Source organism: Liolophura sinensis, chromosome 1 (assembly GCF_032854445.1).
Source record: "Liolophura sinensis isolate JHLJ2023 chromosome 1, CUHK_Ljap_v2, whole genome shotgun sequence".
NCBI classification, from domain to species: domain Eukaryota; kingdom Metazoa; phylum Mollusca; class Polyplacophora; order Chitonida; family Chitonidae; genus Liolophura; species Liolophura sinensis.
Genome location: NC_088295.1, coordinates 19,575,460 through 19,599,761, shown reverse-complemented (window position 1 = coordinate 19,599,761; position 24,302 = coordinate 19,575,460). Strand labels below are relative to the sequence as shown.

The following is a 24,302-nucleotide window of genomic DNA, read 5'->3' as shown; positions in this document are numbered from 1 at the left end:
ATAATAATACTTAATGCCCTAGATAAACTCTCACTGCTCAAAAAGGAAAAGCAAATCTTAGGTTGTAATGTCTGTGAATTTTATTACATAAAATCATTAAAAAATACACCAGTAAGTATAAACATATCCAGTTAAGTGAACAAACTGTTTACACAACTCTTGAACTGCCAGGGATTAAAACAGTTTTGTATTGGAACAGTTAACAAAACCCCAATGAAGCACAGCTGTGTACAGCAGAATGGTAACAGCAACCACATCACTTTTGATCCATCGAGGAAATGATGCTCACCATTGCTTAATAAGAGCCACATATGTATTCACACGACATGTAGGCATTCAGCACAGTGAAATGTTTGTCAAACCGGTGCCAGGTTCATGCTTGTGACATTCCTACATATTGAGATTCACACAATATGTGAACATTTGGCATAGTGAAATCTTTGCCAGACTGGTACCCGCGTTCATGTTTGTGATTCACACAACAAGCACACTGTACATGTAAACATTCAGCATAGTGAAATCTTTGCCATACTGGTACCTCATCCATGTTTGTGATTCACACAATATGTACATGTAAACATTCAGCATAGTGAAATCTTTGCCAAACTGGTACCTTGTTCATGTTTGTGATTCACACAATATGCACATGTGAACATTCCGCATAGTGAAATCTTTGACAAACTGGTACCTTGTTCATGTTTGTGATTCACACAATATGTACATGTGAACAGTTAGCATAGTGAAATCTTTGCCATACTGGTACCTCATCCATGTTTGTGATTCACACAATATGTACATGTAAATATTCAGCATAGTGAAATCTTTGCCAAACTGGTACCTTGTTCATGTTTGTGATTCACACAACAAGCACATGTAAACATTCAGCATAGTGAAATCTTTGCCAAACTGGTACATCGTTCATGTTTGTGATTCTCACAACATGTACATGTAAACATTCAGCATAGCGAAATCTTTGCCAAACTGGTACCTTGTTCATGTTTGTGGTTCACACAATATGTGAACATTCAGCATAGTGAAATCTTTGCCAAACTGGTACCTCGTTCATGTTTGTGATTCACACAACATGTACATGTAAACATTCAGCATAGTAAAATCTTTGCCAAACTGGTACCTTGTTCATGTTTGTGGTTCACACAATATGCACATGTAAACATTCAGCATAGTGAAATCTTTGACAAACTGGTACCTCGTTCATGTTTGTGATTCACACAACATGTACATGTAAACATTCAGCATAGTAAAATCTTTGCCAAACTGGTACCTTGTTCATGTTTGTGGTTCACACAATATGTGAACATTCAGCATAGTGAAATCTTTGCCAAACTGGTACCTCGTTCATGTTTGTGATTCACACAATATGCACATGTGAACATTCAGCATAGTGAAATCTTTGCCAAACTGGTACCTCGTTCATGTTTGTGATTCACACAATATGCACATGTGAACATTCAGCATAGTGAAATCTTTGCCAAACTGGTACCTTCTTCATGTTTGTGATTCACACAATATGCACATGTAAACATTCAGCATAGTGAAATCTTTGCCAAACTGGTACCTCATTCATGTTTGTGATTCACACAATATGCACATGTAAACATTCAGCATAGTGAAATCTTTGCCAAACTGGTACCTTGTTCATGTTTGTGATTCACACAATATGCACATGTAAACATTCAGCATAGTGAAATCTTTGCCAAACTGGTACCTTGTTCATGTTTGTGATTCACACAATATGCACATGTAAACATTCAGCATAGTGAAATCTTTGACAAACTGGTACCTTGTTCATGTTTGTGATTCACACAATATGTACATGTGAACAGTTAGCAGAGTGAAATCTTTGACAAACTGGTACCAGGTTCATGTTTGTGACATGGTGTTAAGGAAAGGTGTGGAATTCAGGTCAATATTTCAGCAAGGCTCAGGTACAGTCAGGTAATGACAATGTTATACACAGAAATGGTGGGCTTTACCCACCATGACTACATGACTATCATATCAGGACGCTTCAAGAAAAGAAATATCTGAGGAAAAGAATTAGCACTTAGCTGTGAAATGCGTACCTTGAATCTATAAACATACTGGTGTATCAAAATGGCCACCAATCTGTACATGCCCAGAATATCAGTATCGTTTTAATGAGATATCTTTTTCGAGTATGTGTGATTTCTTGGTTGCCGGGCAAACCAACAATTGTGGCTATATCTGTATTTACACATTGCAACCTTACACAGTCACATATATTTTGTCAAATTTTAAAGAAAATCTTTGTCACACCAGGACCAGGCCCCAGGATCATCAATCTCAGACTTAAGTCAAAATTTCAAATCTCATTAAAATTGCTATTTCTGACCTAACAAGCTCAAAACATAGCTTAACAGCATAAGTTCTGGGTAAGTTGTTGTACAGCAAATCTCATCTAAAATAACAGAATTGACTTTAATGATTAAAATTTTGACTTAAGTCTAAGATCGCTTTGTGATCCCAGGGCCTGAAACTTACTTGGACTCAAATTGTTCCATGTCACAGACTAAAACTGAGCTGCATTCCCGAAAATCACAACATCTGTAATCTTGTGGCATAGACATAAATTGTTGAGTGCCTTTGTTTGTCTCCACATACGACCTGTCCTGCGCAATCTGTACTACAGAACCATTCATGACAATTATCTGGCTTATGGGTTAGACAACCTTGCAAAACCATCGTGATCATTTACAAAGCTATTATATGTAACTACAACAGACTACCCGTCAGCAGTGGCATGCCATAAGAGCACACACATACTGGCCTGCTAGCCAGATGGCTATGAAGAGGAAGGCCATGCAGAATAATAGGCCGTAAGAAACGTAGCAAATCTATACATGACACAAGAATGAGGTATCAACATGGTAACAACGCTATGGTATTCAGACAACCACAATGAAAATCTATAGTACAAGAAATTATCACGTTTTTGTTTTTCATCTTCTGTCTGCTTTAATCTTTCAACTATTCTGGTAGTGAATTCTGATAAAACTGGGAACGAATAATACATCAAATTCAACATTTTTCACACAAGTATATCGTGCCATGTACAAAATGAAGCTTTTCTGATTCTCTTTTAATTTTACCCACATTTAACAGTTTTTTTTCAGGCATAAACCTCATTTCACGACTATCTTTTTGACAAAATAAATATGTTCTTGGGAACCCAATCTGTCCATCCTTGTGACGATGGGGGGGAGAGGAAGCAATGTACTAGTCATAAATAGAATTTCGTCTGAACACACCACAGGCCATTTATATTATCACATCTGGTCGAGGAAGTGAGGTTTGCCGTCGTTTTCTCTGCGTCGTGTCAGGACCTCGCAGCCTGTCTCTGTCACCAGCAATGTGTGTTCAAACTGGGCTGACCGCTTTCCATCCTGAGTGACCGCTGTCCAGTTGTCTGGCCATGTCTCATCACGCCAAGTACCTGTACAAAACACCGGTGTCACACATCTACAATTCACATGAAATGTGTAGACCAAAACCAGGCAGCAGATAAGCATTTATCTCTCTTTGACCGAAACATGGTGGCTGATATAAAGCATAAATCTCTCTATGACCAAACCAGGTGGCAAATAAGCATTAATATCTCTATGACCAAAAACGGGTGGCAGACAGGCAAAAATTTCTCTATCAGCCAAAAGAGTCCAAAAATATCTAACAATAAGATCTGAAAGTCCTTCAATGCTATTCTTCTTTGAAGTGGTTCTAAACAATATTTTCTCACAGAAAACATTTTCAGCATTGTAACATACATTCTGAATAGATTTTCTTTCCTCGCCCCCTTTGACAGAGAATATTTGAGCACAGTTCTATCACTACCAGCAAACTGTTTTCTGGACAATATGCAGACGTACTCAAATATCAAGTCTGTAATGGAAATCCATATCTAACTCCACAATTAACGCCCTCATTTGCCCCCTACCCCCCACCACACTCCCACCTCCATCCCACCCTCACCCCCACTGCAACATCTTGACATCCACAGAAAACACCCACCTTCCGAGATCATTGGCTCTATGGTAAAACAGTGACCTGGCTTCATTATACCAATGGCTTTGTTTTCTGTAAAGAAAAATGATATAAACATTTAAAGTGGCTAAACTGGAATTACAATTTTTAACTGCTGATACCAGTTGTCTTCTAACATAAGCTTTGATCAACCACATAACAATGCTAGATTATGAATATTATCTTTTTCTTTTTTAACATTTTCCATTTTAAGTATAACCCGTAACGTGTCTGATCAAGAGCCAAGCATAGGTTAGTTAAAATACCACCCATCCCTCCCAGACCAAAAATAAACAGGACAGTACTTACTGGCATAGTGTGGCACACTTGGAGTGGTGTGGAATAATCTGAAGGCAAACAGTTCCATTGGTTAGTGAAACATCGCAACAGATGACAAGTTATGACAGTGAATGAACAGTACAGGTGACTTACATTTAAGAAGGGCCAAAGAGAAAGCAATCAGCAGCTCACTAAAGATAGTGAACAAAAGAGACCAATCATGCTTTTAGTGTAGCAAAATGTTTTCTATTTATAGTTGCTGATGACATGTTATTATATAGTTGTTATAAAATAAAGCTGAGTGAGTCAAACACTGGACACATGCTGATAAATGTGGACACTTACTGATGGTTGTGGATACACTCTTATGAATGTGGGTGGTTAATGATTAATGTGGAACCCATTCAAGATTGTGCACACTTACTGATGAATGTGGATGCTTACTGACAAACTCAAAAAGTGACTGATAAATGCAGACATTTAGTGATGTATGGGGACATTTAGTGCTTAATGTTCTATGCTTATTGAGGAATGGGGACATATAATGAGGAATGGGGGACATATAATGATGAATGTTCTGCACTTACTGAGGAATGGGGACACATAATAAGGAATGCTCTACGCTTACTGAGGAATGGGGATACATAATGAGGAATGGGGACATATAACGAGGAATAAGGACATATAATGAGGAATGTTCTATGCTTACTGAGAAATGGGGACATATAATGAGGAATGGGGACATATAATGAGGAATGGGGACATATAATGAGGAATGTTCTAAGCTTACTGAGGAATTTTGATATATAATGAGGAATGGAGAAATATAATGAGGAATGAGGACATATAATGAGGAATGGGAACATACAATGATGAATGTTCTACGCTTACTGAGGAATGTTGACATATAATGAGGAACGGGGATATATAATGAGGAATGGGGACATATAATGAGGAATGTTCTACGCTTACTCATGAATGTGGATGCTTATTGACAAAGAATCACCGGTGAATGCAGACATTTAGTGACTAATGCTCTACACTTACTGATGAATTTTCTACACTTAATGATGAATTTTGATACTTAATGATGAATGTACAGCATGTAGCCACTCACTCATGAATATTCTACACTTACTGATGAATGTTGATACTTAATGATGAATGTACAGCATGTAGCCACTCACTCATGAATATTCTACACTTACTGATGAATGTTGATACTTAATGATGAATGTACAGCATGTAGCCACTCACTCACGAATATTCTACACTTACTGATGTATGCTGATACTTAATGATGAATGTACAGCATGTAGCCACTCATGAATATTCTACACTTACTGATGTATGCTGATACTTAATGATGAATGTACAGCATGTAGCCACTCACTCATGAATATTCTACACTTACTGATGTATGCTGATACTTAATGATGAATGTACAGCATGTAGCCACTCATGAATATTCTTCACTTACTGATGAATGTTGATACTTAATGATGAATGTACAGCATGTAGCCGCTCACTCATGAATAGTCTACAATTGCTGATGTATGCTGATACTTAATGATGAATGTACAGCATGTAGCCACTCACTCATGAATATTCTACACTTACTGATGAATGTTGATACTTAATGATGAATGTACAGCATGTAGCCACTCATGAATATTCTACACTTACTGATGAATGTTGATACTTAATGATGAATGTACAGCATGTAGCCACTCATGAATATTCTACACTTACTGATGAATGTTGATACTTAATGATGAATGTACAGCATGTAGCCACTCGTGAATATTCTACACTTACTGATGTATGCTGATACTGATGAATGCACACACGCTTATTGACAATTGTGGACACTTACTGATGAATGCCATGGCCACAGTAGCTCCTCACCACAGAGAACCCATTAGCTTGAGCGTGCTTCTGAATGATATTACCCATCTCACGATAGCGTACACCTGGCTTCACTGCAACACAACCGTAAAACGTCAAATTGTCATACTTATATACTAGGTTTGTCTGCAAAGAATAATTCACGGACACAAATACAGTACAGCTCAGGCTAAAAGTCAAAACCTGGCAGGTTCTTAGAGTCACCTACAGATTCAGTGACACGTTCACTGTGACTGAACACACACGTGGCTGAGCAGGGTTATGCCTTTGTGCTCGCTGTGGAAAGTGGATCGCGGAAAATCTAGTTCTTTGTAAGAATGATTTAGAAGATTTTTGAAGGGCTAACACAATACATGAAACTGAAGTAAAACATCTGATGTTTGTGTTTTTGATTACAAAGTGGCAATTTTCTTTTAAGTAGTGATTTACAAGTGGGTCCATGTAAGATTTGTAATGGATCACCACAACTGCCAAAGCCAGCTATTTCATCATCTCCTATAAAAATAGTTTAAAAGTGGACAAATATATTTCACTGCTTCCTTTGGAAGAAGGTTTTCCTTACTGTGGAAGTAATCTGCCAGTGAAAAATTATCTGCCACTTAGTTGTTTAGAAAACCCAACAACAACAACCACAATACGAACTTCGTGTATAAAAGTGGTGAAAAAGGAAAACATGATACAGGACAAATTAGATTTTGTCTATGTGACTTTGTGGAGAATTTTTAGTTGTACAAAACCATATAGAAACAGCACCCACATAGAAAACGCATCTAGCAAAAAAATGATTCGTTCTGAAGGTTTTTCCCCCACAGAAAAAGGAATAATAACTTCCCATTTGCACCAACACACTTTGTTTGACTTTTTGGCTCACCGGACGCAGTGTACCTTAGATAATTTCTTTTCTGACTATTTGACTATAAAATGCCTTCATGGGATTCATTTGTTAATTTACGCTTAACAATACATGATTTGAACCAACACCCAGATGAATTCACAAATTAAATTTTATTTGTTAACTTGAATAAAAGGTAAAGTAAAATGTATGTGAATAGCTTCTACCCGTATTAGTAAACATTATTTTTTCAGTTTGGACAGTAATGTTTTGGTGTTTTCTGTACTTGTGTAAGAAAGTATCACGAATAGCTGGGTGGCTATTCGTTAATTAAGTCTGTAGGCAATCACTGATGTAGGCTAATCTTGAAAACTTTGTAAACACACCAGTCAAATGAAAAAAAAAAACCCAAAACACCAGCCATTTCAGGTTACTTGTTGAAAACACAAATGGCTGTGGCTAGGCCTATGTGTCCGTTAACCTACAGTGAAAGTGTAAGTAGCCTACAGTGAAAGGTCTGCAGCTTGGTGATGCCAGATTTTGTCCTGAACTTAGGTGTTTTCAGTTGTTTTCTTTTAGTTCTTTTGATATGAGGCTTACTCGATCCTTGCAGTAATATCAATGCATGATGTTAAAGGATGTCACCTTTATATAAATGGAACAAATGATAAGACATGAGCATGATGGATTACGCAAAGGCAGGCCACACAAGACTGCTGTCTGTCTGCGTTGGGGGAATGCCCTACGCAGGAAGTGCGTGGTATTGCCCTTTCTGGATTCAGAAGGAAGTCGCATGGCTATTATATTTTCACATAACTGCATACACTATGACCGCACCTTCGTTATATGGAACTATATTCACAACTTCTGATGATATTCCTACGCGCCTCAGCAGGTTTCCGACACAGCTCAGTAGAGGGTTTGTCATGCATCAGTAGATCATTAATCAGTATCTCATAGCCTGATACGATCGGTAAACAACTGACTTTTAGCCTGAGCTGTACTGAAAAATCAGCTTCAATTTCACAGGTTTAGAGAGTAGATAAAGAAGCTTGATTGGTGTGACAGAGGGTCATACAGATACACTGATGGATAATTGGGCGTCTGTGACACCATATCTGCCATGTACAGGTAGACAGCATTGTGGCAAGACATTCCCTACATGTGTGTAAACAGACGTACCTTCACTGATATAGACGTACCTTCACTGATATAGACGCAGACGTACCTCCACTGATATGGACACAGATGTAATTCCACTGATATGGACGTACCTTCACTATATCAGACGTACCTTCACTGATATAGACGCAGACGTACCTCCACTGATATGGACACAGATGTAATTCCACTGATATGGACACAGACATAACTCCACTGATATGGACACAGATGTATCTCCACTGACATATACACTGACGTACCTTCACTGACCTATACATTGACTTACCTCCACTGACATATACACTGACGTACCTTCACTGACACATACGCTGACGTACGTTCACTGACATATACACTGATGTACCTTCACTGACACATACACTGACGTACGTTCACTGACATATACACTGACGTATGTTCACTGACTCATACACTGACATACCTTCACTGACACATACACTGACGTATATTCACTGACGTACGTTCACTGATATATACACAGAGGTACCTTCACTGACATAGACACTGGCGTACCTTCACTGACATAGACACAAACGTACCTACCCTGACATATACAGACGTACCTTCATTGATAGCCATGGCTAAACACTCATACGTGGTCTTCACTAGCTTCTTACTCTTCTCATCAACATTCCCAACAAAGAATGTTTCGTTCAGATCTCCATGGAAACTCTTGTGATATACTGATATATCAACTAAAATAAAAAATCAGATGTGTTGTATTATAAGACAGCGTAACAACCCCGTACAGGTATCAGACACAAAAATCTTTCCTCTTTTAAACTCCATTATTTTTATCGACCCAGTTCAATGCAAAGGTGATGTATCTGGACTTAAATTCTAAAGAATTTGAGGCATGAACTGATTCCATTGAAAATTAATCCTTTGCTAAAATCTAAAGTTTGTCTTCAGTGTTTTGTCAGGGCAGTTAACTGTTCAGAATATAATTAAATACTCAAAAGGAAAATTAAAAAAAAAAAAAAATCTTTTACTTTACTGAACATTATTTCCTTTAAGAACTTACCGTTAAGGATGTCTCCATCCTCCAATGGTCTCTGATCAGGTATACCATGACAAATAACTTCATTCACAGATCTACACATAGAATTGTATATTTTTTATTAATTAATTCATTTATTTACTTTCATTAAAAAAAAATTCACTTGAAAATTCTGATGGTACTATCTACAATGTCCATCAGCATCAAATAATGTTTTTCTCAATTACATTTAAAAAGATTTAGGGGCGCAAAGAAGCATTAAACCTTGAATTTCAACAGGAACAAAAAATAAATAAATAAACAAATACATAAGCATACATACATCAAAGAACATTGTTTTTCCTACAACCAGAAATATTGTTGTGATCTGTTGCCAACAGACACCATAAATGTGTATTTCTACATGCTGCTCTAAACAACACTGGCCTTTTTGGCCAAGGTAACCCACCTGTATATCTTGGTGGGTCGACTGGAGCCTATTCAGGTATAGCAGAATGAAGCTTAAAGTGGAAGTTACTTACGTGCAGCAGGATTTGGGGAACTGATAATAGTTCAGGGGAGAAGGATAGCACTCTCGATCAATACAGGCCTGGAATACACAAAACAGGCATTACTGAAAACATCCTATCTTTTTTATCAATACAGGCCTGAAATACATCCAGCAGTTGTTACTGAAATCTTCACATCTTGTGGATGAATGCAAGCAAAAGATACACCTGTGTTACTGTGTCCTCTTGAGGCAGGGCGAGTCCATGCTGCTTAACAGCTGCAGCCACTAAAGCATCATGCCGAAGACACCAGACATGAAACCCCACCAATTCACATTATTCACAACAGGGCCAACTGTCTGCCTGCCCTAACCTTTCATTTCTGAGCGCCAAGCATCTCCTGGCTTCTAGGCAGATGCTCTAACCACTTAGCTGCCAAACTCGTCACACATTACCAAGAGTATAATGCTACATGTATCACAGCAAACACGCGACACTAAAAACTGCCTTTGAATTTACATAATGAATTATTATGTATATAAACCTTGACTTTTCTGGACATCAATCAATCCAATAATAATCCAGCAAATAACAAAGAAGCTCTATACCTCATGCACAGCTTTGTCAATCTCCTCTGTGGTCACACCCACTTTTAGCATTTTAGCTGCAACATCCAGAACCTCTCTCCCCAGCTGAAAAGGCAGATACAGTACGCAATAGAGAAATCTGTTGAATAAACTTATCAATGCATGTATAACGCCGAAAGACATGCAACAGCATAAATGCTTTTGTAAACTCTGCAAAAGCTTGGCCAGTGTCAAAAAAGAAATAACTTCATAGTGGATGTTATTTTTTTTTTTAATAATTAATAGTATGCTCTTAAAGATCAGATATGCTATGCAAAGCAGATGTTTTTTCAACATAATATTTTTTCTTTATAATGCATTATTGAAGGTATATTCCTTCCTTTGGCTTTAGTGGGGCTCAGTATTATACAGCAATTACCAGACAAGCTACTCTCATCCCTTCTTGCTCTTCATCATCCAAAACTTTGATGCTTGTTGTTCCACGGAACTGGCGTTCGGAGATTGGAATACCTATCAAAACAAACAAATATGTCCTATCTATTAAAGTATTAACAAGGTTTTTAACTTCACATTACTAATCACTCATAGCATGAAGGAAACTATTTTTCACTGTATTGTAGAATATTTTACTTGTATGACAACGGTCAGCATTATGGTCGAAGGAAACCAGACAGAGCCCAGAGGAAACCCAAAACCATCTGCAGGGTTATGGCAGACTTTCCCATGTACGGCCAGAGAGGAAGTCAGCATCAGCTGGACATGAACTCACAGGGACTGCACTGGTGAGTGGCTCCTGGGTCATTACACCATGCTGGCACACTAACCACCCTGGTCACCAAACACTTATTCAAAAATGTCAAGATTTTTATACCAGTGCATGAAAAATACAGCTGGAATATCATTACAATGTATGTATGTTGTTAACTCCCTGGACTCACCCTCTGTATTGTCAGCATAATCAGGTCTGGGTATGTGGTCAGGCACCTCCCTTACTGGAGTCTGCAATAACCCATTAGAAAATGTTACAGTTCATCCAGGCACAAAAACTTCTTTGTGGTGTCATCAAGATATTACTGTTGTATATTATATTCTATTATAAAATTATTATCATACAGTTCATACACATGGTGAAGTTCTTTGTACCATGAAGATCAATTCCTGTGGTTCATTAGTTTGCATACACTTTGCTGAAAAGGATATCACACATCAACAGAGACTATTGACGCTACAATGTACAATCATTCATAAAACTATGCAAATTAGTTTTCTACACCCCACAGTTATCTCAGAATGTTCCCAAATATTGGCTGCAGAGGCAGTTTAAGAAGTAGGGTATGTGAATTTTTCAAATGAGAACACAGATAATTTTATTTATTTATCTGATTGGTGCTGTACTCAAGAATATTTCACCTAAGATGGCGGTGACCATGGTGAGAATTTAGATAATAATGTTCTGTCATGTTGCACAGGAGAAAGTGTGGGCCATGATTCTTACCACAGGAGCGGGCCTCAATGGCCCTGTGAAGCGGAAGCCAGGCCATGGGTTAAAGGAATTTGATTCACTGTTTTCAGATTCTGTGGAACAGAAAGATTTATTTATTTATTTGTTTGGCGTTTCATGTCATACTCAAGCATACTTCACTGATTTCACAACAACCAGCATTATAAAGGCAGGAAAGCGTTCTGCTCCAGGGGAAACCCATGATCACATGCACCTTGCTGTCAGACCTTATAGCACAATGAAAACAAATAACAGATGAAGAGCATTTGATATACATGTATGCATTCAAACAATAACGTGTTAAATTAAAATATAAAGCATTTGTTTAAGGTATTAAGATAGGATCTTCCTTGCTGGAATTTTTTCAGTTCACTTCTAACCAACATCCCCATTTTCTTGTAATAAAATCAGACGAAAGTCAAAAAGGTATAAAAATTAAATTAAATGAAGCTATCGCAAAGTATACTTACTAGACTTCTTGTGCAGTTTTTTGTGTTCTCCCCAGTTTCCCTTGAAGCATGTCTAGAAGAAAATAATTTGCAAATACATTATACATGTAGTTTCTCATTAAGTCACCAACAATGTGGACAAATTAAAATGAAAGTTCATTAGCTTGACAAAAGGCTAATCCCTTCAAGACAAATATAAGGAGCCTCTTTAGAACTGGATACATCTCCCAGGCTCAGCCATCTGGAAACACAAATAAGTCCCTCTACTACGGACATCCTCCTTATCACTTTACTACTCAACCAGTTTACAGATTCCTGTCACTCATATGAAAACGTAAGATCTGTATCAATAATGGAAGTTTCTTCACACCATGCATCTTGCAAAATAGTGTTCTTTCTTTGTTGACTCAGACCATAGTTGCATGTTAATGAGCTTTTTTTAGGTATGTGTTGATTATTGGTAACTTTTATTTTAAGGGGCTCAATCAATCAATCTCAATCAATAAACAGCAGATCTTCCTGTAGGACATTTAAACATCCACTTCCCATCCACTTCTCACTCAAACATCCACTCACACTTTCAAACGTGTTTAAATTAACGTTAACACTGTATGATAGAAGAAAAAATAAACAAAGCAATATGTTGAACATCAAATTAATATTTAACAATGATATAGAAATATGTCAACATATGTATGTGTCTGACAATACAGAGTAGTAGGCTAGTTGGGAATAACTAAATAAAACAGCTAGTGGTGAAACATATACAGATGATTAATGATGATTAACAGTAAGGAAAGAATAAAGAAATAATAACAGAACTAAGAAATAATTAACGAAAAAAATGTTTATATGTTCATACTTTTCAACTACAGTTTGTAACTGTACTGTTTCTGTATGTTTAAAAGTAACATGCAAAGAGTCCCATAAAGTTGGGCCAGAGAATGAAAGGCATAATTTATACACAGTCATTCAGAAATTGAGATATGTATGTATAACTGTTGTTTGTTGGAAGGAGCCTGTCTTTCAGGAGCATCTTTCAGTCTGAAAAGCTTCAGCATCTAACGCTATGAACATCTGGCTTGGTTTTTTACGGATTGCATATAACACAGATTGATAAAAGCAAAAACACAAGTAAATAAAAAATATAAATAAATAACTGAAAAACTCAAGCATGTCATGTTCATCAACATGCAACAGTACATCACCAAACGCCACTAAAACTACATAAACTCACAAGTTGCGTTAAAGGATAGATCTTACTTAAGCCAAGTTATAGATTAATGTTAGATGAGACTCATGTGGAGTGATGTTGTTGTAACTTGCTGACTGTTGTTGTTGTCATCTCTGACATACAGTTCACCAAGTAACAAGCAGGTAAATTCAAAGACAATCAGACTTGCCTGAGAGCAAAAGAAAGAGCCACTGATCCCTAGTTTGATACATGTCGGGCACTGGAGCTTAGCTTCTGTACCACACCCAGGGGTTTCACAGATTTGCTGTAAAACACTGGGCGCCGCCATCTTGGTTCTCGACTGATTCAGAAAGAGGCTCTCTCGTCCTCACTCACATGCAGGAATACGCCGGACAGCATGACTGACACAGTTGGAAAGGTTGGACTGTTTTATTTGATTTTCCCATGATTTTAAGGTCTGACATTCATCTTCTTAGTTTTGGGCAAGAAGGAAGTAACTTGAAACGATTATAAAAGAGTTGCGTTCATGATAATTATTTTCTTTTAAGTAAATTCCACTTGTCGAGCATAATCTTTTAGCCCGCCTAGGCTTAGGGGTCATCTCAAAATACCACAAAAATCAACTCAAATTTGTGTAGCGGGTTTACAACTCGAACAGTTTTTAAACATAGTAAAAGCTGATTGATGTACTTAATGATCATTTTCCATGTGGGTATTCGAAAATTTATTGTGCAGAAATAAACTATAAAATCGCGTAGCAAAGGAGGTTCTTTTTATTGCTTTGTATAATATCTTTTCATAAATAGATGATATTTGATTACTTACATATATGCTTATACCCAATTATGTAATGTCCCTCATAGGCCATATTGTCGAGGTGCTCCTGTGACATAATAATGTTATTAATTTTATTTAATTGTCATGCTTTGTGTGGAAAATGTCGAAGAATTACAGTATTGCTATGAAAGAAAATATATGATCTACAATTTTGTCTGACCTGTGTGTGCATTACTTAGTCATCTATAAAAGAAATTAGGAGATGCCCCCTAAGGTACTTCATGTAGCTTGATGTGTGCAGAGCTGGTTTAAACTAACCCTTATCTAGGTGATTCCAGATAGAGCAGGTCATGATTGTAAAGCTGCACAGGACAAGTGTTAGTGTAATCTCAATTTGTGTTGATTTTATAGGCCAAGTCAAGTTAATCACAATGCTAAAATACGGTACTTAATGGTACAGGTATAGCAAATACCCATCAGTAGGCCTAATGTCCACTTAGCTGCACTAGTTACAAGTCATACTGTGATACATGTCACTGTCAAACTTTATTAAAACTGCAGTGAAACTAATGCTGAAACTGACCGCTGTAAACATCACAATAGATTACTTCTACCATTTTATCACTTTGGAATGCTCAAACTGTTTGTGTACCGGGTCATGAATGACACATCAGAATTTAACAACAGTAACCAGGGAGTACTTAAGACTTTCAGATCATGTAAACATGTTTAGAAGAGGAAAAATTGCATGGGCGGTTCCCATTTCCAACAAATTAAATGATAATTGAGTTTTTTAAATTTATTTTCATGTCGTTGTTTAAAAAATGATTTATTTAGCCCATGAAACAAAAGGTTATGTCTTGAAATTGAGATGGGTTTCCCCAAATATGAATGTGTTCACATATTATAAATGTAAATAATATTGGGTGGGATATATATGTGTGTGTGTGTGTGTGTGTGTGTGTGTCTATATATATATATATATACATATATGTATGTATGTATGTATGTATGTATATACACATACATGTATGAGAAGCATTTTTCACTCTGTCATAATTGAAATAAAAGTAGTTCAATCAAAAGGTTTCGAGTTCTGATGTGTTTCTGTTTTTAGCCAATTTCCTGTAAAGCAGCTGTTGCTTGGGAGGCTAAGAAGCCTCTCAGTCTGGAGACAGTTGAAGTGGCACCTCCAAAGGCAGGGGAAGTCAGACTTAAGGTAAACCAAACGTACATGGGTTTAATTGTCTGATCACAGACGCTATAACAATAACACAACACAGCTCAAGTATATACCACTGAGTTTTACAGTGTACTTAAATTTGCACGATAAAGAGGCTTACATGAGTACCACAGCTGGAATATTAGATGTGTAAAGAATGATAAAGCCTTTTCAACAAGACTCCTGCAGGTGTTATGTACACCTTGTGTGTATGAGTTTTGTCTGTTTACAGGTGCAGTCCACAGGTGTGTGTCACACTGATGCTTACACTTTGGATGGCTTTGATCCGGAGGGGATCTTCCCCATCATCCTGGGTCACGAGGGAGGAGGAATAGTGGAGAGCGTTGGAGAAGGGGTCACCCGGTTTAAAGTTGGTGTGTATAACTGTGGAGTAAACATGAGTATTAACCCAAGAGGTGAAAGATTGCTCAGTGTATTGACCCAAGCGATTACATGTAACTGTGTACTAACCCAAGTGGTTAAAGATTGCTCACTGTGAAAGACCCTTGTCATGCTGTAGATCTTAGCCACTAACATATGAATCCAGGTGAAATAATGGATTCCAGTAAAAGATTTAGATTTAGATTCTAAAGGTAGTTTTGAAAACAATGATTAATTGTAGCTTAACTGACTTGTACCACTGGTACCCGGTATTGGAGTTATTATGACCTTATACTCAAACAGTGGCGTCCATGGTAGTTTATGTGGTGGGATATTTTTGCGCATTGTAACATGCCCAACCTCAAGTATTCAGATGATTAACATGAATGTTTTTAGACAATTGCCATTATTGTACATACTAACCCATGATAGATTTCAAGAATTCAACCATCTGTGTTGTAAAGCAGGGCAATGTTATGCAACAAATGTGTCCCACTCTGGGGGAACCTCCATGGCTCAGTTGGTTAGTATGCTAGCACAGCGTAATGACCCAGAGGCCTTTCACCAATGCAGTCGCTGTGAGTTCGAGTCCATCTCATGCTGGCTTCGTCTTCGGCCTTATGTGAGAAGGTCTTCCAGCAACCTGCGGATGGTTGTGTGTTTCACCTCCCACCATAATGCTGGTTGCCGTTGTATAAGTGAAATATTCTTGAGTAGGGCTTAAAACACCAATCAAATAAATAAATATCCCACACTGGTGTAATAAGACTATATTAAAACTCTACTATCCCACTGGTTTTCATGACCAATGTGAAGTAGCAGTAGAAAGCATCAGGTGTAAGACTGCAATCAAATAAATCAACGGCCAAAACCTATGGCATACAGGTTCAAACGTAGCCTTGGACAGGGATTTCCTGAGATTCCTCAACTGATCTCAGGACCTTTGTGGCAATAATCAGTTGACAGTGATCGTGTAGTTCCCACTAAAATAAAACAATGTCAGTGTTCTATTGTTGTCTCTTTCCCACTACATCGAGGCTCATGCTACTGTGTTACAGGTGATCACGTCATTCCACTTTATGTCCCACAGTGCTACGAATGTAAATTCTGCAAAAGTCCAAAGACAAATCTGTGCCAAAAGATTAGGTATGTTGTTTTAAACCAGTTAATTAAAGGGACACTTTTCCTTGACTCATCGGCCTATTAAAGGTGTTTTACTGAAGTTGAACACTTTATGAGTGAAGCCTGGAATATAGGTGTGTAATTAAGCCTTTGCACAAGATCATCCAAGCTGCCATAACTTGGCAAGTGTAGATGTAGAGTATGAGTTGAATGCTAGGTAAGTGATGACTGGTGTTATTGGAGTGATGACTGGTGTTATTGGAGCGATGATTGGTGTTATTGGAGCGATGATTGGTGTTATTGGAGTGATGATTGGTGTTATTGGAGTGATGATTGGTGTTATTGGTGTGATGATTGGTGTTATTGGAGTGATGATTGGTGTTATTGGAAGGGCAGATCCCAATAAAATTCAAGCCTAGGGTTGATGCTTTGAATGCTAGTTACTTCAGTATTGTCCTGATGTTTGAAGAATTAATATATAGATTGATGAAAATTAGTCAGCTGTAGATGCAGTGGCATAATATAGAACTGGGCTATTGTGAGAAACTTGTTAAAGGGTGAAATTATGGGGTTTAAATGTGTAGAGCTATGCCCCCTGCAGAGATGTTTATTTTTCCTTGGAACTAAGCAATAACTTATCAAACACTACATTTTTTTATAATTCTAATGTGTGTAGTTTGTGTAGCTCTGTGTTCAAACTATATTGTATACCCTTAAAACTTGACTGCTTTAAAGGAGAACCCCAACACTTTTACTGTCACACTAAATGTTCCCTAGACAATATTTTTGCTGTATTAGTATGTAAACTGCATTTTAAATTATATTATTTTAACTAGGTCCATGTAAAAATAACATTGAAGTTGGACTGCCTGCCTATCTTATTGGCCGCGGAACCCTGTTCGGGTGACGTAATGCTGTGAAGACCTGCCGGGATTATCCATTGGGAAGCCGTGAAAAGCATTGACAAATCCATACATTAGATCTGCCCACTATGTGCTTTTCCTGAAGCTATCGTATGACTAAATCTATTATTACCCCTAGGTGTACACCTCTTAATTAGCACGCTGAAAATCATATAAGTAAAACAGTTTTACAACAAGTATTTTGAAAGATACCGGAAATGTATTAGATCCTGGAAAAGGGTTTACAACATAGAGACTGAACAGTACGATGACCTACAGGACCTGCCGGCCACCGTAGATGACGCAGACACACTCCCGTCTGGTTTGTCTGACACGAATTGGATCTACAGTGAAGAGAACAGTCTGTCGCTCATCATTGGTGAAAGTAACAATCAATCTAATCTTTTATGTTTTGAAAAAGTATCAAAAGTAAATAAAACTTGAATTATACTGAATGAAAACATAGGAATGCCAATTAAGATTTTGTTGTTATGAGTTCCCGTTACGGGCTTCAGTGCACAGCATGTTGCGGGATGCCACATGCGCATAGCGGCCTGTAGGCGAGGTGTGAACTGGACTGGAGGACTGCCCTGTAGCCTCGTGGCCGTTTAAGGGCAAAGGTGATATAGAGTTGGTGTCACAACCTGCTGTTTCAAACAAGCGAGTAACTGAACAACTTCTGCATTCCAGGAGTGAAAATCTGGACATTTTTTCTTTTCCGTTTGGCTTTTTGGAGGGAATATAAGCCTTGCCCATCAGCCTTATATTTTAGTAGCTGGCTGAATGAGCAAGTCTCATACGACTATGATTGAGTCCGTAAGCAAAGGGTCATTTTTGGATGAGATCTGCTTCATATTTTCTCAGTGTGTTTTATTTTTAAACCATGAATATGTGTTACTGCAGTCGCAAAGCCACACTTGGGCATGGAATAACCTGGAAATTAGTTGAAAAAGTATAGCGATTGTGTCCTGCGGCCGTGTAACACACAGAGAAGCCTCACCCGCCAGCAGGGAATGCACTGCCATGACGTCACAAGGTCAAGGGTGGCTCGATCATAGATCACCAAGTTCTACCGTTTTTCAACGTTTTCGACAGTCAAAATGGATTCAGGGAACATAGAAGCATCTATGTGCAGTTTGGAAGGTCCAGCGCTAGGGTTCTACTGAAAAAGTGCACTATGTAGTATAGCATATGAAACTATTAAATATTTCATAAATAAATGGAGTAAAGTGACCTGATGTGATATGTATTTACCAACTCTGCATCAAATATCTGTTGACTGTTTTAGAGTCACTCAAGGAAAAGGTGTAATGCCAGATGGAACCTCTAGATTTACCTGCAAAGGGAAGCAGGTGTTCCATTTTATGGGATGCAGCACCTTCAGTGAATACACAGTTGTTGCGGAGATATCATTGTGCAAGGTGATGCAGTTTAATGCTGTTGGAGAACTGTTTAGTTTTTAACGCAGCTTCTTTATCACTATATAAATATATTTCATCGTAGTGAAGATATTTTCTGTAAAGTGGTCCAACCCTGAGAAAAAAATAGTTCTTCAAAATGAAATTACCTTCATGTTTTACTCTTTGAGTGACACCTGGATTTGAACTCAGTACCTGAAGTACAGCTCATAGGAATGTCCCATTCGCTGCTACTAGTATATATTTCCACTGGAAAGATTTGCTGTACTCATAAATAAGAGTGTGTGTAAATGTATACAGTAGTATTTTCTGATCACCATCAGCTTCAGTGTCTACCTATACATGTATCTACGTATGTATATATCTTCTTTTTGTGTGCCTTTCCTCTTGCCAGGTGAATGAAGCTGCCCCATTGGATAAAGTGTGCTTGTTGGGTTGTGGGATATCAACAGGATATGGAGCTGCTCTTAACACTGCCAAGGTATTCTACTTAACTTAAATGTCCTCTATTGTCTTAAGGGAACCATATTTTTCTAGACCTGCTAGTGCTGAGTCAGTGGGATGTGTCATATTTTGATGGCTCTTGGTTATATTCCCAAGTGTACGTTAATAAGTACTTAGAAGTATATATCTGATGACATTGAATGTTTTCATGTTATCTATTCATTTGTTTCATTGGTGTCTTCTTCTATTTGTGTTTAATACCAAGTGTTGTTTTCTTGTAGGTAGAGCCAGGCTCAGTGTGTGCTGTGTGGGGACTTGGAGCCGTGGGCTTAGCTACACTCATGGGCTGTAAAAAGGCAGGTGCCTCTCGCATCATTGGCATTGATATCAACCCAGACAAATTCAACATTGGTAAGTTCATCCACCATAGTCCATTGTCAGTAGTGTAGAAATATGATGTACAAGTGGAGGCTAGGGGTGGTGTCGCAAAGTTGCGTGCCTGAGAGCCTCCTATGGTATTGGCCTTTTCCCCTGAGGTATTGTTGTAATTCTGAGGAAAGGCATGTATTGTACTAAATGACTTCAGGAGGCAATTCAGTTTTCTCTGAACTTACCTATAAATGCTTACATGCATACAAATAGTTGAATTGACTTCAGCAATAAGAATTTAAGACACACTGATGAATAGCATGCTTTTTACGTGGATTTCTTTCAGCCAAGGAATTTGGAGCAACTGAGTGTGTGAACCCCAAGGACTATGACAAACCTATACAGCAGGTGCTTGGGGAGCTGACAGATGGAGGATGTGACTTCACTTTTGAATGTATCGGGAATGTGGCTACCATGGTAACAGTTTACACGTTTCATTATGAAATATTATGAAAAGTTTCTGAAAGATCGTGAAGCAGACTGGTATGCTAGTAGCTTAGCATATAAATTAGGTGGTGTCCCACCAAATCAGTTAACAATCCATGTATGCATATAGATATAGTTTTAGCATTTGGAGAATTCGCTGTCCATCTTAAGACTTCTCAATCACTCACTTCAGCAAATGTTTTGACTGGCCTAAATATTTTAGTTAAACAAACAAGAGGTGCAATGACAACAGAGAGTCATTCCTTTTGTAGAGGGCTGCATTGGAAGCCTGTCACAAAGGTTGGGGTGTGTCCACGATTATAGGTGTGGCAGGAAGTGGCCAGGAGATTTCCACACGACCTTTTCAGCTAGTCACGGGAAGGGTGTGGAAGGGGACAGCATTTGGTGGTATGTGAACACAGCTGTCTCCCTTACATTGTTCCCCTTAATACTGTTCATCTTCTGAGGCACATCAGCATATCACTGTGTGGCTTGAAGTGTACCTGAAAGTATTTCAGGTTTAACATTGGTAATACATGTGTGTGTACTCCATAAGCGTAGATTCTCTGTTTTGCATTTTGGCATCGTTGTACCTTAGTGCTGGCAGTACAAATCCCCTGATGTGTTATCAGCTTTATATTGAGCAGTGAAACATAGAACTGCTAGAAGAGACACGAGCATTCAAAAGAATGAACAGAATATATCGCACTCGCAATGCCACCAGCAAAACTGGTGAACTAAATAATGTGTACGGGATCCATTCTGATTGGTCAATCCAGCCATAGTATCAGCACACAGAAGCAGACATCCGTTATGTTACTGACTGGACATTACATTGTGGTGTAGGCGTACAATTGGCTTTTCCTGGCTAGACAGACCATGTCGCTAAGAAATTCTCACTTATAGCGTTGTTGACACAGTAGTGATCTGGTGGGGATGGGGGGTGGTGGGGGAAGGGGGGATAATGCATGAATTCTGAGCCTGCAATAAACTACAGGGCACATGCATGTATATTGTATGTCAGTTTCCTGTCAGCTTCTGTTGCTAAAATAGTGTGAGTTGTACAGAATGAAGAATTCCTGTTGAAAATACTTCACTTTTGTTATTTCACAGGAAATGTCACCAGTGCTTTTATTCTTTAACTACAGCATAGTTTTCATTTCTGTGTGTTTTATATTTTCCACTTTCGGTTTTTATGTTGCACCCAATCAACTGAAAACTATGATAATGTGGACTTGCAGTATAAGCATGCTGTGGCCTCTGTTTGGTAGCAGCAACAATGTTAATGTATCATATTCTTTGTAGGCTGGAAAAGTAGAGACAGTGTCCCAAAGTTGGTGGAGGAGTACATAAAGAAAGAAATTAAAGTGGATGAATTTGTCTCTCACACTATGGGCCTGGATAAGATCAACGAGGCATTTGACCTAATGCATTCTGGGAAAAGGTATCTGCAGTTTTAATAGTTCTGTGAACTTCCGATAATTGTGTTAAATGAAGTCTGTCAGACTGTTTTTGTTTTTTTGGTGACCATTTATGTCTGATATAAATAGTGTTATTTTTAGGGTCTGGAAGTGAAGCCACTGAGTCTTATGAGTGCAATGCTGCAGTGTGCTTTAGCATCTCAGCATGGTTCTCTTCTATTTGAGTATGTAAACCCAGCTAGATCATCTTGATTATAAAGCACAATACTTCATAAAATACCTGTCAAATTGTTTTTTTTGCACAATAAAATTTTGGTGTTGTCATTTAGCATGTTGTGGATAACATGACACGAAGCTCTAAATTTGGGCCTACTTTATTTTGTGGTGGTGGAATGTGAAAATTTCTTTGTTCGGAGGACAAACATTGCCGATCACAAACCACTGCACTACTACAATTTAGTAAACTTAATTTCAGTCTTACGGGTTGGCTCTCACTGGAGTGAGAAGAAAATTCATTTCATGCACTATATTACAGCACATTCATCTTCACACCATGAACGTAGGTCCTAAAAATCTAGCAATGGCATCGTGTAAAACCTCATGTTTTGTAGCCGATAGCGTGGCTCAGTACTGCTCAGTACATCAGTGTATCGTTAGATCAGTTGACCCACATCTGCACAGCTAATACCTTATAATCCTGCAATTGCATTAGACAATAACCAAACCCCGGGGTTCTAGTTATTTCAGTCAAATTATACAGGATAAGAGTGACACAAATCGTGACACACAAGGGTGTGAAATGCACAGACTATTGCAAGTTTAAAAATCATACATAAATATATTTCCTGATAAAGAGAAAGGCTGTGATCTTTATTTGCAGTATTCGCTCTGTGATCAACTTCTGAAGCAGTATTATGTGAAGGCCCAAGAAGGATCGTTTTGGGAGTCTGCAGACAAGAAGACTGACGAAACGCTTATACTGATTCATCTTCAATTTGTAATTCATTGATTGAAAGCTGACAGAAAAATAATTGTATTTCTTCTGTGTTTTTTTCTGAGATTAAAACATTGTTAATTCGGTGTAATTTCATTCATGACACATCAAATTAACAAGGTGCATTTCATGAATAACTGCATTTAAATACGACATGTAGATATGTGTGAGGAGGTGAGGAAAGGTGGCGAGTGGGAAATTTGAGACAAAACGAAACCTTACCATCAGTGGTGAACTGATTGGGGTTTCATACTGATGAATAATGATCGAGAACAATTTGTGTTACAATGTTTGTACATCACATTCCAGCATTAAAATAAAAAATGCCTTGATTCTCTGAAAGATTTGTGCTCCTATGTGATGAACAATTATCTTTAGAGGAGGGTGTACCAAGCCTGCATCACTTGCAGTATCCTTAACCATGTATACTGTATTCATGTGTAATGCCAATAAATGTAGTGGAATCCTGAACACAACAGCATTCTGGGTTTGCTTCCGGTCTATTGTCTGACCTATTGAGAAAGTCAAGTTTAATCTGGCAACAAACATTATACCACAGGTTCACAAAAACACATTCATAGTTTGAAGAGATGTATATCATTACCAGGCTATGCTTAGCACTTTAGGGAAAGGCCAAGAGCACCAAATGCCTAGTCAGAAAATTTGGGTTGCAGCTTTGGCAAGTATTGTGGAATTCACCACGCTAAAGAATTTTACACTCTCACAGATGCAGAGAGTATAATGTATAAGGAAACAAGCAAGGGGTTACCCACCAGCATTAGATTAACTGGAGCAATCTTTCAGCATGCCAAAGGTTTTGTGTGGAAAGATTGAAAGTTCATTTACACCATCTTCTAGTCACATCTTAAGTTTCAACGAATGGTTAACCTCCATTGTCGGACAGGAGTATCCAGCTTGGCCTCTCCAATAAAAACTGAGCTACTTTAGCCTTTGGCAAGCATCACTGGATCATTCGACAAAGGTTTACTACTCCACAGGAGTTAGACCACGTGGAGATTACCTTATCTTCGATAGATCATGCCATAAGAATATAACTTGTAGTGTTTCTACAAGCGTTTAACTTAAAGCTCGAGATTTACATTTACACAAAAATTAGTTGACCAGATACAAGATTGTAACCCATTTTCCTGCGCAAGCATGCGCTGAAAATGGATGTCCTACGCTGCCCGGTACAGTGACCTGCAGTCACTGAATGCTCCTTATTTGTCAAGTACCGTTTTACCTTCATTTGAATTCAACTTCTGGATTGAACAGCGCTTTCC

At 38.1% G+C, this 24,302-nt stretch overlaps 2 protein-coding genes across 2 annotated transcripts; one reads left to right on the top strand and one right to left on the bottom strand.

Annotated features, from left to right (window-relative positions):
- LOC135462088 (methionine aminopeptidase 1-like) lies at positions 1 to 13,817 on the bottom strand. Its single transcript, XM_064739441.1, has 13 exons — positions 13,692 to 13,817; positions 12,310 to 12,361; positions 11,834 to 11,913; positions 11,277 to 11,337; positions 10,757 to 10,848; positions 10,360 to 10,443; positions 9,785 to 9,852; positions 9,288 to 9,358; positions 8,827 to 8,958; positions 6,215 to 6,320; positions 4,369 to 4,406; positions 4,048 to 4,113; positions 1 to 3,475 (listed from the first exon to the last, which is right to left on the bottom strand). The coding sequence occupies exons 1-13, from the start codon at positions 13,809 to 13,811 to the stop codon at positions 3,309 to 3,311; spliced, it is 1,137 nt and encodes a 378-aa protein (XP_064595511.1). The 5' UTR covers positions 13,812 to 13,817; the 3' UTR covers positions 1 to 3,308.
- Positions 13,818 to 13,869: 52 nt separating this feature from the next.
- On the top strand, positions 13,870 to 24,196 carry LOC135462090 (alcohol dehydrogenase class-3-like). Its single transcript, XM_064739442.1, has 11 exons — positions 13,870 to 13,901; positions 15,378 to 15,479; positions 15,715 to 15,856; positions 16,922 to 17,009; positions 19,176 to 19,308; positions 19,700 to 19,786; positions 20,031 to 20,160; positions 20,465 to 20,595; positions 20,877 to 21,012; positions 21,910 to 22,048; positions 22,906 to 24,196. Exons 1-11 carry the CDS (start codon positions 13,881 to 13,883, stop codon positions 22,928 to 22,930), a joined length of 1,134 nt encoding a protein of 377 aa, XP_064595512.1. The 5' UTR covers positions 13,870 to 13,880; the 3' UTR covers positions 22,931 to 24,196.
- The last annotated feature ends 106 nt before the right edge of the window (positions 24,197 to 24,302 follow it).

Coding starts and splice junctions, on each gene's coding strand:
- LOC135462090 (XM_064739442.1), top strand. CDS start 13,881: ATGACTGACACAGTTGGAAAG. Junction 21,013..21,909: donor GAAGGGGACAGCATTTGGTG/GTATGTGAACAC, acceptor TATTCTTTGTAG/GCTGGAAAAGTAGAGACAGT. Junction 22,049..22,905: donor CTAATGCATTCTGGGAAAAG/GTATCTGCAGTT, acceptor CTTTATTTGCAG/TATTCGCTCTGTGATCAACT.
- LOC135462088 (XM_064739441.1), bottom strand. CDS start 13,811: ATGGCGGCGCCCAGTGTTTTACAGCAAATCTGTGAAACCCCTGGGTGT. Junction 9,359..9,784: donor TTCCCCAAATCCTGCTGCAC/GTAAGTAACTTC, acceptor TTCTATGTGTAG/ATCTGTGAATGAAGTTATTT. Junction 6,321..8,826: donor AGCCATGGCTATCAATGAAG/GTACGTCTGTAT, acceptor GTTGTGTTGCAG/TGAAGCCAGGTGTACGCTAT.